General features: G+C 33.3%; 3 protein-coding genes across 5 annotated transcripts; 2 read left to right on the top strand and 1 right to left on the bottom strand.

The window, feature by feature from the left end:
• Positions 1-1,051: 1,051 nt before the first annotated feature.
• LOC11446205 (probable arabinosyltransferase ARAD1) lies at positions 1,052-5,102 on the top strand. Of its 2 annotated transcripts, XR_005645728.1 has the most exons (4): positions 1,052-2,041; positions 2,397-2,762; positions 4,139-4,269; positions 4,455-4,515. XR_005645728.1 is itself a non-coding variant. In XM_003607851.4 (3 exons), the coding sequence occupies exons 1-3, from the start codon at positions 1,139-1,141 to the stop codon at positions 4,629-4,631; spliced, it is 1,446 nt and encodes a 481-aa protein (XP_003607899.1). In that variant the 5' UTR covers positions 1,055-1,138; the 3' UTR covers positions 4,632-5,102. The 2 variants fall into 2 exon arrangements, 1 of the variants encoding a protein (XP_003607899.1); XM_003607851.4 differs by lacking the exon at positions 4,139-4,269 and having other exon boundaries at positions 1,055-2,041; positions 4,455-5,102.
• A 1,286-nt stretch (positions 5,103-6,388) lies between these two features.
• Positions 6,389-15,888, bottom strand: LOC11445215 (14 kDa zinc-binding protein). 2 transcript variants are annotated; one of them, XM_039833671.1, is made up of 6 exons: positions 15,842-15,888; positions 8,642-8,734; positions 7,546-7,632; positions 7,071-7,218; positions 6,729-6,846; positions 6,389-6,629 (listed from the first exon to the last, which is right to left on the bottom strand). In XM_039833671.1, exons 1-6 carry the CDS (start codon positions 15,871-15,873, stop codon positions 6,562-6,564), a joined length of 546 nt encoding a protein of 181 aa, XP_039689605.1. In that variant the 5' UTR covers positions 15,874-15,888; the 3' UTR covers positions 6,389-6,561. The 2 variants fall into 2 exon arrangements, with proteins under 2 accessions (XP_039689605.1, XP_003607898.1); XM_003607850.4 differs by lacking the exon at positions 15,842-15,888 and adding an exon at positions 8,812-8,964.
• Positions 8,977-11,150, top strand: LOC11444056 (sulfiredoxin, chloroplastic/mitochondrial). Its single transcript, XM_003607849.4, has 5 exons — positions 8,977-9,129; positions 9,214-9,374; positions 10,320-10,353; positions 10,545-10,638; positions 10,734-11,150. The coding sequence occupies exons 1-5, from the start codon at positions 9,057-9,059 to the stop codon at positions 10,747-10,749; spliced, it is 378 nt and encodes a 125-aa protein (XP_003607897.1). The 5' UTR covers positions 8,977-9,056; the 3' UTR covers positions 10,750-11,150.
• Positions 15,889-16,271: the final 383 nt, after the last annotated feature.

The raw sequence follows: 16,271 nt of genomic DNA, 5'->3' as shown, positions 1-16,271 counted from the left end.
AAGGTTAAAGACTTAAATGATTATTGAATTGTTTGGTGTTGCCGATACCAACATGATGTATCTTCTTTGATTGATATTTTAATGGTTTTTATGCCGATTGTTTCAAAATTAATATTTTTTTCAAAAATTCTAAGGAGTGTTCCTAGTGGTTGAAAGGAAGACATTAGATTTTTATATTTGAACCCCACTAATTAATCCTCTTAAAGAAAGATAAATATAAATCTTTTGTGAGTGCTCTTCTATCTATAAAAGCATGTGTAATGGTGAATGTTTCACCTAATTAGAACCATGCTATATAAGCTCATCCATCGAGAAGAGAAAAAGGTATCGTTTGGCTAAACAATTTATACAAATACTTATAGCATAAAAGCTTATCTTTTGGGGTGAATTTTCCTTTTTTATTCACTTTTCATAAACTCGGTTTAATAAATTATCTGTGCTATATTCTGTCAAATTCTTTTTTATCCATTGCAATATATAAAGAAAATAGAGTATTTTGGGCTGATATTTTTATTATTCTAATTATACTTTTAAATAAATTTTTCTATACTGATGTTATATTTTTGGTGTTATTAAAAAAGATAAAAATTTATATTATATTTTGGTGTCATTGAAAAAGATAAACATGATATGTTGGTTTGTTATGATTTTTTGAAGGAGTGTTTGTTATGATTTTTATTTTTATTTTTTGACAAAAGGAGGGTTTGTTATGATTGAACATTCATATAATATCTATACTTATAACTTTAATCAAAATTGAAATTTTATATAAAATACAGTACATAGTTTACACGTATTAGCATAAAAAAAAGAGTAGAAAAACGAACAAGTTAGTGCTTGTATTTCCGCTAGTATCAAATAATTTTTTGTGAGGAAATTATATTTAAATAATTTTTTGGGGAAATATATGTATTAAAATAATTATGATTAATTAAGTAAATGGTTCATATAAATAGTAAGAATTTTTTATTTAAAAATAATGATACTTTGTGAGAGATAATGATATATGGTTATTTATAAGACTATAAGATAAGATTATTTTTGGAGGGGAGAAATAAATAAGATAAGATGTTGAGTTGGAGAGGTGATAAAAGAAAGACTGAAATGAAATAGCGTAAGAAAGGTGAAGAAAGTGGCGATGCCGTATACAAAAAACATGGACGAAGAAGAAACAACGAAAAACAAAGGAAAAAAACCCAAACACACTTTCCAAACACTATTCTCCACGATGACACGAAAACCAGTTTTCAAACAAACCCTAATCATCTTCTTCGTTCTCTTACTTCTCTACGCTCTCTTCAACACCTTCTTCCAACCAACCGATTCTTCCACCTTCGATTCCTCCACCTTCTCTTTCAACTCCGCCACTTCCTCCGTTCTCCTCTCCTCCGCCGCTTCCAAATCCCCTGCGGTCAAGGTTTACCTCTACGATCTCCCCAAAAGGTTTACCTACGGAGTTATTCACCACCATTCCCTCGCGCGTGGCTCACGCGCTAATACGGATGAAAAGGATGTTACGTCGTTCAAGTATCCCGGTCATCAACATATGGCGGAGTGGTACTTGTTTTCTGATCTATCTCGACCCGACTCGGAACGTTCCGGTTCTCCTGTTGTTAGGGTTTCAGATCCAGAAGAAGCTGATTTGTTTTTTGTTCCGTTTTTTTCATCGTTGAGTTTGATTGTGAACCCGGTTCGACCGGCTGGTTCGGGTTCCGTACCGGAGAAAACTGCTTACAGCGACGAGGAGAATCAGGAAGCATTGATGGAGTGGCTGGAGATGCAGGAGTTTTGGAAGAGGAGCAAAGGAAGGGATCATGTGATTGTTGCGTCGGATCCGAATGCAATGTACCGGGTTGTTGATCGGGTTAAGAACTGTGTTTTGCTTGTTTCGGATTTTGGAAGGTTGAGACCTGATCAGGGATCCTTGGTGAAGGATGTGATTGTGCCGTATTCGCATCGGATAAGAACTTATGATGGTGGCATTGGTGTTGATAAGCGCAACACCTTGTTATTTTTTATGGGAAATCGATATCGTAAAGAGGTAATGTAGTATTTTTTTATTCTCTTTTTTTGAAATTTTGGTGATGATTGGTATGAATTGGGGGAGCCAAATTGATTCTGGAGTGTAAAATAGGTTCAGACATATTTGGTTTCTTTCGAGTAGAATTGATTTTGCCTCCAGAATTGATTCTATTTGAAGCTAGAATTTGTAGCTTTTGATTCTAGAATTGATTTTTGCACACAAATTTATAGTTCAACTAACTTTTACATGAATGTATCCAAACACATATATCACTTTACCTTCAAATCACCGCATAACCAAACATACACACATTTTATTTGTATGCATGGCTTCTTGTTATATCAATTTGTTTATGTCATTGCTGGTTTTACAGGGAGGGAAAATTCGAGACACGCTCTTTCAAATTCTAGAGAAAGAAGATGATGTAATAATAAAGCATGGAGCACAATCCAGAGAAAGTAGGCGGGCAGCATCACAGGGAATGCACACATCAAAGTTCTGCTTACATCCTGCCGGGGATACTCCATCAGCCTGTCGATTGTTTGATGCGATAGTCAGCTTGTGTGTTCCGGTGATTGTCAGTGATAGTATTGAGTTGCCTTTTGAAGATACTATAGACTATAGAAAGATTGCTGTATTTGTGGAAACTGCTGCTGCTATACAGCCAGGATATTTGGTGTCAATTTTGAGAGGCATGGCCCCAGATAGAATCGTGGAATATCAGAAAGAACTAAAAGAGGTTAGTAACAGTATTTCAATAGTTTACTTCTGCAATAAATAATCTCTTGGAAAGTATGATAGCATGAATAAATAGAACGAGGTATTTGGCAGAAATTGGTTGACATGGAAATGCCTACTTATAGCCAATAAAAAGTTTTTCAAATTCTTTTTAACCCTCCTTTTAAGTTTTTCGCCTTTGTCTACAAAAACTGTGGTATTGATGAGGAGATGCAGTTTAGCTTTAGTTTCTGTTTGGTTTTAATTTTGGAGGGACCAAAGTTGATTCTGAAGGTGGTAGAATTGATTTTATCATGTTTGGGATGATTTAAACTCAGAATATTTGATTTTGTTTGTAGAATTGATTCTACTTGAGGCTAGAATTTGTAGCTTTTTACTTCTACAATTGATTTTAGCCTTAATTTTTGAAATCCACTTTTACACAAATACATCCAAACATAAATCACTTTACATTCAATTTACTCTTATCTAGAATCAGTTTTATTCAAAATCAATTTATGTCGTCGCAGAACCAAACAGACACTTAGTAATTATTCATTGTTTATCATGAGTATGAGTTATCATTGATGTTCTGTTATGTTACTGTATACATTTTTTTTAAGAAATGTCACTTTATACATTTCTTGTGTTATAACTTATAAGTTTGAATGCAGTGCATTTTTTTTTTTGTGTGTAAAACAATAATCATTTTTGCTCACTCTCTCATCCAAGCTTCTAGTCCCTATTAAATGCATAGCATAAGTACTTGTTTAATCTTTATGCCAATCAAGATTGACATTGTCATGATCTGTTAAACCAAATCTTAATAGTGAACTTGAACTGGGCAATTTGCAATGGCAAGTTAGATTCTCATTGCTTCTTTCCTGTATGCTGTTAACAGGGCCGGCCTTGTGCAGGTGCACCCACTGCACAGGGCCTAAAAAATTAGTGAGCTTCACATATATATGTTCTTTGCCAATCAAGATTGACATTGTCATGATCTGTTAAACCAAATTTAATAGTGAACTTCAATTGGGCAATTTGCAACGTCAAGTTAGATTCTCATTGCTTCTTTCCTGTATGGTGTTAACAGGGCCTGGCTTGGGCAGGTGCACCCGCTGCACAGGGCCTGAAAAATTAGAGGGCCTCGCATATATATGCCCCAGCGCCAGTAGAGCCCAATGAATGTGCAGATAAAAAATAATAATACTTGCTGTCTCCTTATAGTTAACAAACGCCTAGCCCAGCACAATTAATTGACACATGCTGATTAAGTAGGTAGAAGGTTGATAGTAGCTTGAAGTTGTATTTTGATGTTATTGATTAAATCATGCATCTTTTCATGTTATTTACAATTTACATAAAAAATATTTTTTTTATGCTTTTTTTTTTTATTAGGGGCCTCATTTCTAAGATTATAGCAGGGCTTCCTCATTGTTCAAGACGGCCCTGGTCGTTGATCGACGTTTAATCCTTGTATCATGGTGTAAATGGATTCCATGCGTCTATGCTTCCTTGTATCTGTACAAGTAGTGATTAATACTAAATTCAACCGACTTGCTCAAACTTAGTTATTGTCTTTTTTTTTTTTATCTAATTTTTCTTCTAAATTTGTAATTCTTTTTATAGTTAACGATGTCTAATTCTAAAACGAGGTTGAAGAAATCATTCTAGTTCACTTCATTTTTTGATTATTTAATATATCTGGTTTCAGGTGAAGCGATACTTTAAATATGATGAACCAGACGGGACAGTGAATGAGATTTGGCGCCAAATTTCAAAAAAACTACCCTTGATCAAATTGATGATTAACCGCGAGAAACGACTGTTTACAAAGGAACCTGATTGCTCTTGCGTATGTACAAACCAGACTGCCATTGGAACTTTATAGCACTAACAATTGGATTTGGCATCCCATGAACTCTGGCTTGGTTTTGACGGGACATTCTGAGTTGATGAGAAAATTAAGGATAATGATAGTTGTAAATGTAGTTTCTGTCATATTTCTCATAAGAGTGGCTTGGAGATAATTGTTGACAACCACGGTTTACTCAACTCATGTCCCAATCGAATTCTTGTATAATGAGAGAAATTAGGTGTAACTATCATTATCCGTTAGTTACTGCTGGGCTGGCCTGAGTGTGATATTTAGATGCTGGAAATTGCTTGTTATCTGCTGTCCGTGTAGGTATACCTTACGCATTCTGTCATTGTAGATTCCACAAGCCCCTTATATGATTACACATTAGACTAGGCTAAGAAGATGAAATCTATTTGTATCGTGAATGTATTGTACAGGTTATAAAATAAAGGCATGATTATTTTTATTCTTTATAATCATATCTTGATCTTTCCCTGTTCACTCTGCTGTTGTATGTGTGTATGTATGTACCGATAGCTCTCTTATCGTTGGTCAAATTTATTTATTGAATGTAAACAATAATTGTGTTCACTTTTAGTAACGTGTTGATCATAAGCAGCATGTAATGTTCTCCTATTGGTATTTGAACTACGAATTATATGAATTATACCATAAGAAGCAAGAACTGCGCATTTAGCAATTGATAGGTTGAAACAAATCTGGAGCTTACTGAGAAACAAGGGAGCAGAGATAGTCGGGGATACCTCTCAGCAAGAAATGCCGGAAACTCCTGAACTGCGACTCCATAACTTTTTCATGACCGTTCAGAATTAATATATTTCATCACCATTTGCACCACCGGTTTTATGTAATACTAGTTTACTATGTTTTTATGTAACAGTCCACTATATTTTTATGATTTTGTCTAAGTAAAATGAATCGACATCATGCACAAAAGGAAAAAAAACTGGTCATGAGATGTAAGTAGCTACCTATTTAGAAAGTAACAGTGAAGCAAAGACACATTTTAGAAGGTCTCTCGGATATTGTTTGGAAGTTAATTATCGGCAAAAACACAATTATGCTTCATTCAATCTTGACACTTCAACGTTTTTTTATTTTTGTCTTTTGTAACAAAAAAAATCACTTTTAGACGAAAGAGAAAATAAGTGTCAAAAATTTGAGATGATTTTGTAATAAAATTTCTAAAGAAACAAAATAAATTTTGATTACAATAACAAAACAAAATAAATTTTGATTTTTTATAAAATCACTAAAAGAATAATCCCTAAATTAATTTAGTTCGCTATTATCACGACTGTTCAGAATTAATGTAGTTTACTATTCACACCACCGTGTTTATGCACCAGTCCACTATTATTTTTTGTATCACCACTATTTTTTATGGTTTTGTCTAACATGCACAAGCGAAATGGTCCTGCATCATACACAAATATTTTTTTCTCACCATTAGATCAATAAATTACATCATATTTCATTTAATTTCATGATGATATTTACTGATTCAATGGTGGAAACTAGCTTGTGCACAATGCAACACTTATTCCACTTGTGTACTATAGAATTTACTCTCTTTTTTTATAAGCAAAATGTTAATGGGTTATGTTAGTTTCTAGAGTTGAACCCTGTACTTCCTAGTTAGAACTCTTTCAATGTCCCTGAGCTCACCTAACTGAGATATCTTCTTAAGACATTCTTATATCCCTATTTCAGAGACAAGATGAATAGGATACTCATTCTATACTTGACTCTCTTATTATGCATAATTTCAAACATAAGAATATCAATGAGATTGCTTATTTATAATTTAAGTATCATAAACCCATAAAACGCGGTACTTACTTTACAAAATAAGTTTAGGTTTTTCAATAACAAAAAACATTTCACATTTGCCATTCAACTATTTCTAAGATCTGCAGGAATCACCAAGGATTGACTTTCAACCAGGTGGCCAATTCATCTGTCTCCCACCTAGGACATGCAAGTGCAGATGATACACACTTTGGCCTAGCAGAATAAGAAAAACGAGATTAGTGGAACAGAGCAAATAAGATACCATACCATTATTAGCAATGGAAATTGTTTTGATTAGAAAAAAGAACATACAGGCACTGGCACCACTGTTGATGACAACACGAAATCCATCAGCGATACCTTCTTTCTCGGCTACTATTTTGGCGGCATAGAGAAGCTGGCCCAGTATCTCCCCATGTCTAGCATCAGCCTGAAAATGCAGATTTTCTTTTGTAGATCAAAATGCTCCCTGTTACTACTATGTAAGGAAAAATCCCAATAACAACTCAAAGCTAACAAAAAGAAACGCTCACTATCAGTGAGAAACTGAAGAATAATGTTCTCTAAACCCCTTTTATAAAAAATTAATGTACATGTAACTAAAAACTAAAGAGCCTTGAGTTAATGTACATATAGAACAAGATGATTAGCGACCTTCCCAAGTTCTGTTAATCCATCTCTGAATTTTGGAATGACCAGGACATGAACCGGAGCTTGTGGACTGATGTCCCGAAAGGCTAGGACCTTTTCATCTTCATATACAATGCTTGAAGGGATTTCCTTATTTATGATCTTGTCAAATCTGCAAAGATGGGTAAAATAGAATCATTGGGTGTGTCTGTGTTAAAGAGAGAAAGGGCACTTCAGTCCTTCAACATTGGTCGAATGTTTTGGAAAATTTCTACAATCCAATTAGATTGGTTCTATCTTTTAATGTGTTTAATATTGACACTGTAATTCTAGGCAAAATAGAAGTAGACTGTGCATTTAAACTTTTAAATCTTTTAATGTTCTTTGATTTGGAATAGTCTGTGGTGTTTTATAGTGATAATGAATTTCAAAGATACAAAACTTGGAAGTTTCAAACATATTTCAGAAATATAAGCATTCAGTGGTTTAACGTTGATACATTGTTGGTGCTCCACTATCAGCATTAACAGCAGCTGCTTTGGCTGCAGCTTGTTCATTGTTTGTAGCGCTGGCGCTAAATGGCAACCTGAAACAAGTAAGCAAAATGCCAATAAACACCAATTCACACCAAGTCAATAACTACAGCTATTCCAAACATGAAGAAAACAAAAAAGATATGGGTAACAGACAGCATATAATTTCAAAACAGATTCTGGTTATTAACAAGCTCTACCAAAACTTGGTGCTGGATGACAATAAACCTTTATATTTGCAGTTACACACCTAACAGTGCAGACACACTCAAAAGATCCTTTTCTAAGGTATCCGATCCAAACAACATTTTTAGAAATAGCTAGTATGTATATCCACAATCAACAACAGCACCTGGTTGAACTTGAACAAATTTTTGGAAATAGCAATACATTTTTAGTTTATTCATCCAGTAGTTACATCATGTCTAAAAATAAGTTAACAACTTACTTTGGAGAAACAAAGGTTTTTACTTTTCTTGTTCATTTTTCAGCTGCCAATAACAAACAAGGTTATCCAAACATGAATTAGGTTGCAGAAGTTCCAATTTTTCACATTTGAAGTAAAAAAAAAAAAAAAAAAAAAAAAAAACAGACACATTTCTGAGACTATGTTTGGTTTCGCGTTTAAAGTAGCCCAGAATTGATTTCGGAGGTGTAAAATTGATTTTGCCATGCTTGGTAGTGTTCTCGAGAAGAATTGATTTTGTCTCCAAAACTTATTTAACTTGTAGATAGGATTTGTAACTTGAGTCTAAACATAATTTTTATACTGAAATTTATTGTTATGTTCAACTCACTTTTACCTAAATGCACACAAACATAAACCACTTTACACTCAATTCACTTTCAAGTCAAATCAATTGTATAAAATCAACTCATTCAAACTTAATTTTGTTACCTCCAAACCAAACATGCACTGAAATGCAATTGATTGCTATATAGCAGTTCTTAATTCTTTATACAATCAATCAAAGTTTCCAACTTTTATTGTTTTAGGCTCATTAACAACGCAAATTTAACGTTACAGATCATAAAAATTTCAAATAAAAAATTAAAAATTACCTGCGACATTGAATAGGAAGAACAGAGTTTGAGAAATTGAAGTTGTTAGCTTTAACAACAAAAGCTCTTGTCGACACCAATTGTGAGTAGTTCCTGCAAATTATTCAAAGCAAGATTCAATATTTCACACATCAAACACATGAATGAATCAAAAGAGTGAATATTGTTACCTAATAAGAGAGAAAGGAACCGTAGCAGCTGCCATAGTTCCTAGAAACGAATGAGGTTGTAAATTTAGATTAATTAATTTTTTTCTGCGAAATATTTTACCCTTTTATAAAAACTGAATCTTGGCCGTTGAAAATGGTGGGCCATGCTTGTAATGTGAATAGCTTATTACAAAATTCTTAATTTTCTGGCTATAAATAAAACCACAAAGAAAAATAAAATATCTTGCAGAGAAGAAGAAAAAAACATGGCAAATTTTGTTTTGCAGGTTCCAAATACTTTGAGGAGTTTCACTGTATTTGCTTCATCCAACCCTAATGGTGCATCATTCATTTTCTTTCTTTCTGTTGATTAAATTTTTAATCTTTTGATTTTTTTCCTTATATTTTTCTATTTAAATTTAGGGGCTCTTTCTGGTGGTTCTGGAAGTGGTGGTGTGGGTCCAGTGATACTGGAACTTCCTCTTGATAAGATAAGAAGGCCTATGATGAGGACTAGATCAAATGATCAAAACAAAGTTCAAGAACTCATGGACAGTATTAGTGAAATTGGTCTTCAAGTGCCTGTAATCACTTACTCTCTCTTTTGCATATTTTTATTCAAAATCTATTTATACCATGAATTTAAAGAGAAGCCCTTAAGGCTTAAGGTTCTAATATTCTTTTTTTTTTAGGATCTTAGCTATGAATACTTATGAAGCAATGTCAAGTCACATGCAGTTATGGACACACCTTTACTCGCAAGTGTCCGTGCTACATAGTTGGACACACACATTCATTTTCCTGTCATTTTCTTTGACATTAATCTTTGTATTTGAGGGTTGGCTGATCACATAACTACGAATGAAATATTTAAATTTCAATTCTTACAATTTTTTTGATGAATTGACCTTTTATGTTGATCAGAAGACCTTTACCATTTTCCCTAAGTCTTTGGTTCGAATCCACCATGTGTCAACACTTCCTATGTTGGGTCAATCCATACTCTAGATTCAATTCGGCCCCTAGCTAGTGGACGGTGGGATTGAATCCCCGGACTGGTTGGTCCTTGGGCCAAATATCAAGTTTCCAAAAAAAAAAAAATGAATAATAAATCAAAACTGACCTATTTTTTTAGTTCCATTGTTCTGAAAGTGGGGGAAATATTGCGTGTATGCAATCAAAATTGGTCAGTAGTTACTGGTTAGAGATGGCATACCTCTGCTGATTAAACTGCCGCTATAGCTATTCTCCGTGTATGTTCTTGTTCTACATAATTACTCTGTGATGGATGCCATACATCTTTGCACTGTTAAATACCATTGAGATTAGGGGGCAGAAACTTATGACTCTGTTAAGGGAATCTATGTTTTATGTGTTGCTGAATTTAACGTTCTGTATGTACTCTATGATTTGCTTGCATTTTGAGTTAGTAAAACGTACAATTCCTACTCTTTCTTGGTAAAATAAATTCTCATTCATCAAAATTATCTTGCTCGGCTGCTAATTGAAGTTCCTTTTAAGTGATGCAGATTGATGTGCTCGAGGTTGATGGAAACTATTATGGTATGTACTTTTCTGAATGGCATAATAATGATATGATTTTTTGTTTTTCATCTATAGTTAGTCTCCGTGCTTATCGCTATAAACAATCAAAACAGAACTAGGTTTATGATTGAAGACTGACTAACTTTCAAGATCGTAAGCTGCTTACAGTGGAATCTCACTATATAGATTATATCATCTTGTGTTTGTAGGTTTTTCTGGCTGTCACCGGTACGAGGCTCACCAGCGACTTGGACTCCCCACCATACGCTGCAAAATACGGCGTGGCACAAAAGAGACTCTAAGGTTAGTTAAAATGTTTGGCTAACTACAAATGAAAGCATTGGTCATCAATTGAATTCATTGTATCAGCTTATTGATTTTCGTTTCTCATAATGTAGGCATCACATGCGCTAAAATATGTGACCATTTAATCATTCAAAGTAATGACAGGAGTCTCTTGCTCTTGCTACTCAAAGCATACAGTGGTTCCCGTTTGATCATATTATAGATGTTAAATCGTGTTTGTATTCATATATGAAGAATGATGATGCAAATGTTTCTTCTTAGTGACCAAGGGTACAGTGCACTGTTGCTACCAAAAAGAATACAATTCATAATCCAATTTCTATGTATTGTGTTCTTAAAAAAAACAGTTACTATGTATTGTATGTTTGTTTGTCATTTCTTCCCCAAGTTCATTGTAAGAATGCAATATCACCCAACTTACTTGTAGTCGGAATATACTCCCAAATCCCAATATAAATTTAAGGTATCCTAACATGTGCTTTAAGGGCGCATGTTAAGAATTTCTTAAATAGTAAATATTTATTTAGAAAAAATAATTGTCAACTTTTTTATAAATAAATTGGTACAATTTCTAATAAATGATTTTTATCTTTAGTATAGTAATATGTGTCTTAATACACGACATAATCTATCTAATTACACAATTGCATCTTAATCTTTCTGATCTCTAACTCTAGACCTCTTATTTTATAGAAACTAAAATTTCTAGCCTTAAATATATTATTTATTGAATGAATTTAGAAGTGAATTTTTTCTCTTCTCTTATATTATTTCTAAGGTCGATAACCCGCAACGGTTGAATGATTTTCGTCCTGATTTTCGTCCCATTTCTTTGGTGGGGAGTATGTACAAAATTTTGACAAAAATTCTTGCAAATAGGCTATGTATGGTGATTGGTTCAGTCATTTTTGAGACTCAGTCGGCTTTTATAAAAGGTCGTCAGATCCTTGATGATATCTTGGTGGCTAATGAGGTGGTAGATGAGGCTAGAAAATGCAAGAAAGGGTTGATTCTTTTTAAGGTTGATTTCGAGAAAGCATACAACTCAATTGATTGGAGCTATTTGGATGATGTTATGTTGAAAATGGGGTTTCCGACACTTTGGCGTAAGTGGATAAAAGAATGTATTGGGACAGCAACAACTTCAGTATTGGTTAACGGGTCTCCCATAGATGAGTTCTCTTTGAGAAGGGGCTTGAGGCAGGGTGATCGGCTATCGCCTTTTCTTTTTCTTCTAGCTGCAGAGGGGTTCCACGTGTTAATGAAATCTATGACTGATATTGATTTATTTCATGGTTACACAGTTGGGAGGAATGATCAGGTTTCGGTCTCTCACTTACAATTTGCGGACGACACATTAATTTTGGGTGATAAATCGTGGGCTAATATCCGTGCAATGCGAGAAGTTCTTTTACTTTTTCAAGACTTGTCGGGGTTGAAGGTAAATTTTACGAAGAGTCTCCTAGTTAGAGTGAATGTACCTGGTTCTTGGTTGGCTGAAGCAGCTATGGTTTTGATTAGCAATCTATTTGTCGGAGATAAGAGGTTGACGGTTTCGGGGTAAGGAGTTTAATTTTACATTATTAGGGAAGTGGTGTTGGAGGTTGTTGATAGATAGAGATAGTTTATTGTATAACGTGTTGTCAGCTCGTTATGGGGCCGTGTCAGTGATGGTGGCCGTGCGACCTCAGCTTGGTGGCAGTTAATATCTGCCATGCGTTCGGAAGAGTGGTTCCTCGATAATGTTTGTCGTTCGTTAGGCGATGGCAAAAATACTCTCTTTTGGACGGATGAATGGATGGGTGGAGTGCCATTCAGCGTTAGATTCAATAGATTATATGAGTTGTCAATGTTGAAGAGTGTGTCGGTGTTCGACATGCATTTGTTAGGATGGGGGTGGAGGGGGCGGCGTGGAGTTGGAGGCGTAGGTTGTTTGCGTGGGAAGAAGAGCTAGTGGGAGAACTTAGGCTTTTAGTTCAAAGTGTCACTTTGCAGGTTGACAGGGTCGATAGAAGGCCTATAATTTTTTGACTGATAATGCTCCTGTTGATGTTGAGGTGTATGTGCCTCATTTGTGGCTTAAGGAAGTTCCCTTGAAGGTGGTGTTATTTGTTTGGCGCATGTTACTTGATAGGTTGCCTACAAAGGACAACCTTTACCGTCGTACTGTGGTTGGTGTTAATAACCGGTTCTGTGTTGGAGGTTATGAGGAGGTGGAAACATATTCTCACTTATTTTTACATTGTAATGTTTTTGGGTCTGTTTGGAACCATATTCACAGGTGGATTGATGTTTCTACTGTTATGCCTTGTGATGTTACAAGTCTTTTTAATCAGTTTAACTCCATTGGGGGAGCTGCCAAGTCAAGGCGGTTCATCCTTCAGGTTATTTGGTTTGCAACGGTGTTGGAAATTTGGAAAGAGAGAAATAACAGGATTTTCAAGAACAAAAATTCATCTATATTGCAAGTGGCGGACAAAATAAAGTCGTCGACATTTATGTGGTTGAAAGGGAAATATGTTAGTCTTCCCTCTAACTACGATGGTTGGTGGCATAATTAGCTCGTTTGAGATATTAGGCATTGGTTAATAATTATTCTTCCTGTTTATTTTTTGGTGACTTGTAATTATTGTATAGATTTTGTTTGTACTTTGATGTTTCTTCCTTAGCACACCTAATGCTAAGAAGACCAATTGGTCGTGTTAATATAATTCATTTTAGCTTCTTAAAAATAAACTAAACATGCAACACATATATTCATAATATTTAGGGTTAAGTTTTCAGTCCTTATAAATATTCACAGTTTTGTTTTTAGTCCCTACAAAATAAAATCACACTTTTTATTTCCTGTGACATTTTTCTTAAGCATTTTAGGGACCAAAAATGTTGATGGAAAAATTTTATAGGGACTAAAAATGCTGATGGAAAATTTTATATGGACTAAAAAGTATGATTTTATTTTGTAGAGACTAAAAACAAAATTATAAATATTTATAGGAACTAAAAACTTAATTAACCCTAATATTTTGCTTACATGTTACTAATGACGAGATGCTAAGAGTCACAGTCCTTAATTTTTGTATAAGGAAATGCAGGCAAGTTTTTTTATGCAACTCAATATACAAGATTGCCTTATCACACAAGTATTTGACTCAATATAGTTGATGTTCAACATCGTCAAATTAGTGGATAAATTTCAATATGGAGAAGGATCTACAAATAGGAGGTAATTCAAAATGAAATGAATGGCTATAGTTTGCCATGCTTTATGGAGTTGGAGAAATAAGGTAGTGCATGACAATGATGTTACGATGCCGCCGATGAGTTAGAAATTATAATTTGGGAGAAAGGCTACAACAAAAGGTGATTAGCAAGAACATGATAATAGAATACAGGGTCTTGTTAACGTGTGCTCCGAGACATTTTTTAAGAATTTTAAAGAAGAATTATTTTTATAAAAAACTCAAAAATTTCAATTTCCGATGCATTGATTGCACATATTTTCACTATCTAAGTTGTAAAGGATGTTCGTTGTAGATATTTAAAAAAAACACCATTTTTCTTCTTTAATTTTAAAAGTATTGTATATGTTAGTTGCAGCAATTACAAAAGAGAAGAGAAAGTAACTTCAAATTATAAGATGTTAATAATTCGGTTGTTACAGGATAAAAAAAATGATTTAAACATTTAGTAATTTAAATCATTCCCTCTCAAAAAAAAAAAAAAATTATATTTTAGAGATTTTACTAAAAGAAGAATTTTTTTATGTTTTTTTATCATAATAAAAATCGCTTTCTATAAATGAAAAAAAAAAACTAATCTATCCTGTTGCACCTATATAAAATAAAAGAAATATTTTGCTACAAAACAACCTCCACATTTTATCATTATTTTCTCTCTCCTCTAAAAGAGTCGATTTTTAAAAGTGACTCTAAACTTCATCTATTTGAGTGGGATTTAATTTTCTTATTTAATAATTTAAATAATATTATAAAAAGTTAAAATAGTAAAGAAAATAGTTCAAATGAAGGGTAAAATAGAAAAGAAAAAAGCTAGATACTCATGTATTCTTTTTATATAGTATAGATGCCTTGACTATGATGAATGTTTTAACATATGAAAAAAAAAAGTTTTATTTAGGCTACAACAAATGAAATTTTTCCTAAAAAAAAATAGAAGAAATTTGGTATGCCATTTTATAAAATAAAGATACATATTTTGCATCATATATATATATAAAATGTGAGTGTGAAGTTCATGAATGCAGGTGGGAAGTTCATGAATATAGATGCCTTAACTATGAAGAATGTTTTAACAAATAAAACAAAAAGTTTTATTTAGACTAAAACATGGTTGAGAAGGTTGGTCATGATCGCTCGTATGAGTTTTAACAAATAAAATAAGTGTATTTTAAAATGTGTGATAAAGAGTGTGTTGATTGTATGTTGCACACTTTCAATATACTAATTTTTATTGGTTAAAATTCATATGAGCTCCATCATAACATTGTGTGTCAAAATCGGTCGGTGTCATCTAAAGAAATAAAATATGATTTTCTCAGATTGAAAAGGAAATATTAGATACAAAGGAACATATTTTCTGTTATATTTGACAGTGCATTGACTGTTTTGGATTTCTATTTAGAGACTTCATCAATTCGTTGAAGAAGTGTCGTATGTGCATGACTAGTGTTAATAATCTTGTTAAAAATTGGAATTTTTTTTTGTCCCAAAACAATTTGCAAAAAGACTATGAACGCTAATAAGGTCATTTGGTCTCAATGACAAACTGCAGTTTATACTGAACGATAATTATTCCTAGTTTTTATACTGCCAAGGTCAAAAAAATCTTGATGCTGCATTGCAGCTGCAAATGCAACCACTGTCCTGGACATTTTGCTTCAAAAATGTTTATTAGAATTGGATAAATTTCTATTTTTTATTGATGAATAAATTTTTCTGATGTTGCACACAAGCTTCGTCTCGAAATTCATTAGTTTGCAGAAGTTTCAATTTTTCACATTTGAAATACAATTAAGAAAGAAGGCTCATTCCTATGAAGAGTTAACATAAAAAAGATAAAAACAAAATTACTTGCGACTTTGAAGAGGAAGAAAATAGTTGGAGCAATTGAAGTTTATTAGCTTTTAAATATTTCAAGCAACACACACACGAATGAATCAAAAGAGTGAATAGTGTACCTAAGAAGAGAGAAAGGAACCGTAGCAGCCATGGTTCCTAGAAGTGAGAGTGAAGTTGTATATTTAGGAGTTCTTTCTGGAGGTTCTGGAAGTTGTGCTGGTGGTGGTGTTAGAATGTTCGTATCTAATTACAAGTGTCGGTTGGTGTTAGACATAACTTTAATCTCATACGTCCTTGTTAGATAGTTGGATACACATTTATTTTTTTTGTAATTTTTGTTGATATTAATCTTTAGTCTAGAAAATTTAATTGTAAAATAGTTATTGCAATTTTAACTTATAAATTTCTCTTTCCAAAAAAAAAAAATTAAAAGAAAAGAAACTGAAAATCTTATATATATATATATATATTATGGTTGGAAGAGTTAAAATGCCAACGTGGCAACAAACAGATACAGTATGGAAGGGGCGTTTCTGTCTTTTTAAATGA

This window comes from Medicago truncatula, chromosome 4 (assembly GCF_003473485.1).
Source record: "Medicago truncatula cultivar Jemalong A17 chromosome 4, MtrunA17r5.0-ANR, whole genome shotgun sequence".
NCBI classification, from domain to species: Eukaryota; Viridiplantae; Streptophyta; class Magnoliopsida; order Fabales; family Fabaceae; genus Medicago; species Medicago truncatula.
The sequence above is the reverse complement of the archived record's forward strand: the minus strand, read 5'-3'. Positions and strand labels throughout refer to the sequence as shown.

Coding starts and splice junctions, on each gene's coding strand:
- LOC11444056 (XM_003607849.4), top strand. CDS start 9,057: ATGGCAAATTTTGTTTTGCAGGTTCCAAATACTTTGAGGAGTTTCACT. Junction 9,375..10,319: donor AAATTGGTCTTCAAGTGCCT/GTAATCACTTAC, acceptor TAAGTGATGCAG/ATTGATGTGCTCGAGGTTGA. Junction 10,354..10,544: donor GGTTGATGGAAACTATTATG/GTATGTACTTTT, acceptor TTGTGTTTGTAG/GTTTTTCTGGCTGTCACCGG.
- LOC11445215 (XM_003607850.4), bottom strand. CDS start 8,846: ATGGCAGCTGCTACGGTTCCTTTCTCTCTTATTAG. Junction 7,633..8,641: donor CTTCCTATTCAATGTCGCAG/GTAATTTTTAAT, acceptor TACTTGTTTCAG/GTTGCCATTTAGCGCCAGCG. Junction 6,847..7,070: donor GATTAACAGAACTTGGGAAG/GTCGCTAATCAT, acceptor CTGCATTTTCAG/GCTGATGCTAGACATGGGGA.
- LOC11446205 (XM_003607851.4), top strand. CDS start 1,139: ATGCCGTATACAAAAAACATGGACGAAGAAGAAACAACGAAAAACAAA. Junction 2,042..2,396: donor GAAATCGATATCGTAAAGAG/GTAATGTAGTAT, acceptor CTGGTTTTACAG/GGAGGGAAAATTCGAGACAC. Junction 2,763..4,454: donor ATCAGAAAGAACTAAAAGAG/GTTAGTAACAGT, acceptor ATCTGGTTTCAG/GTGAAGCGATACTTTAAATA.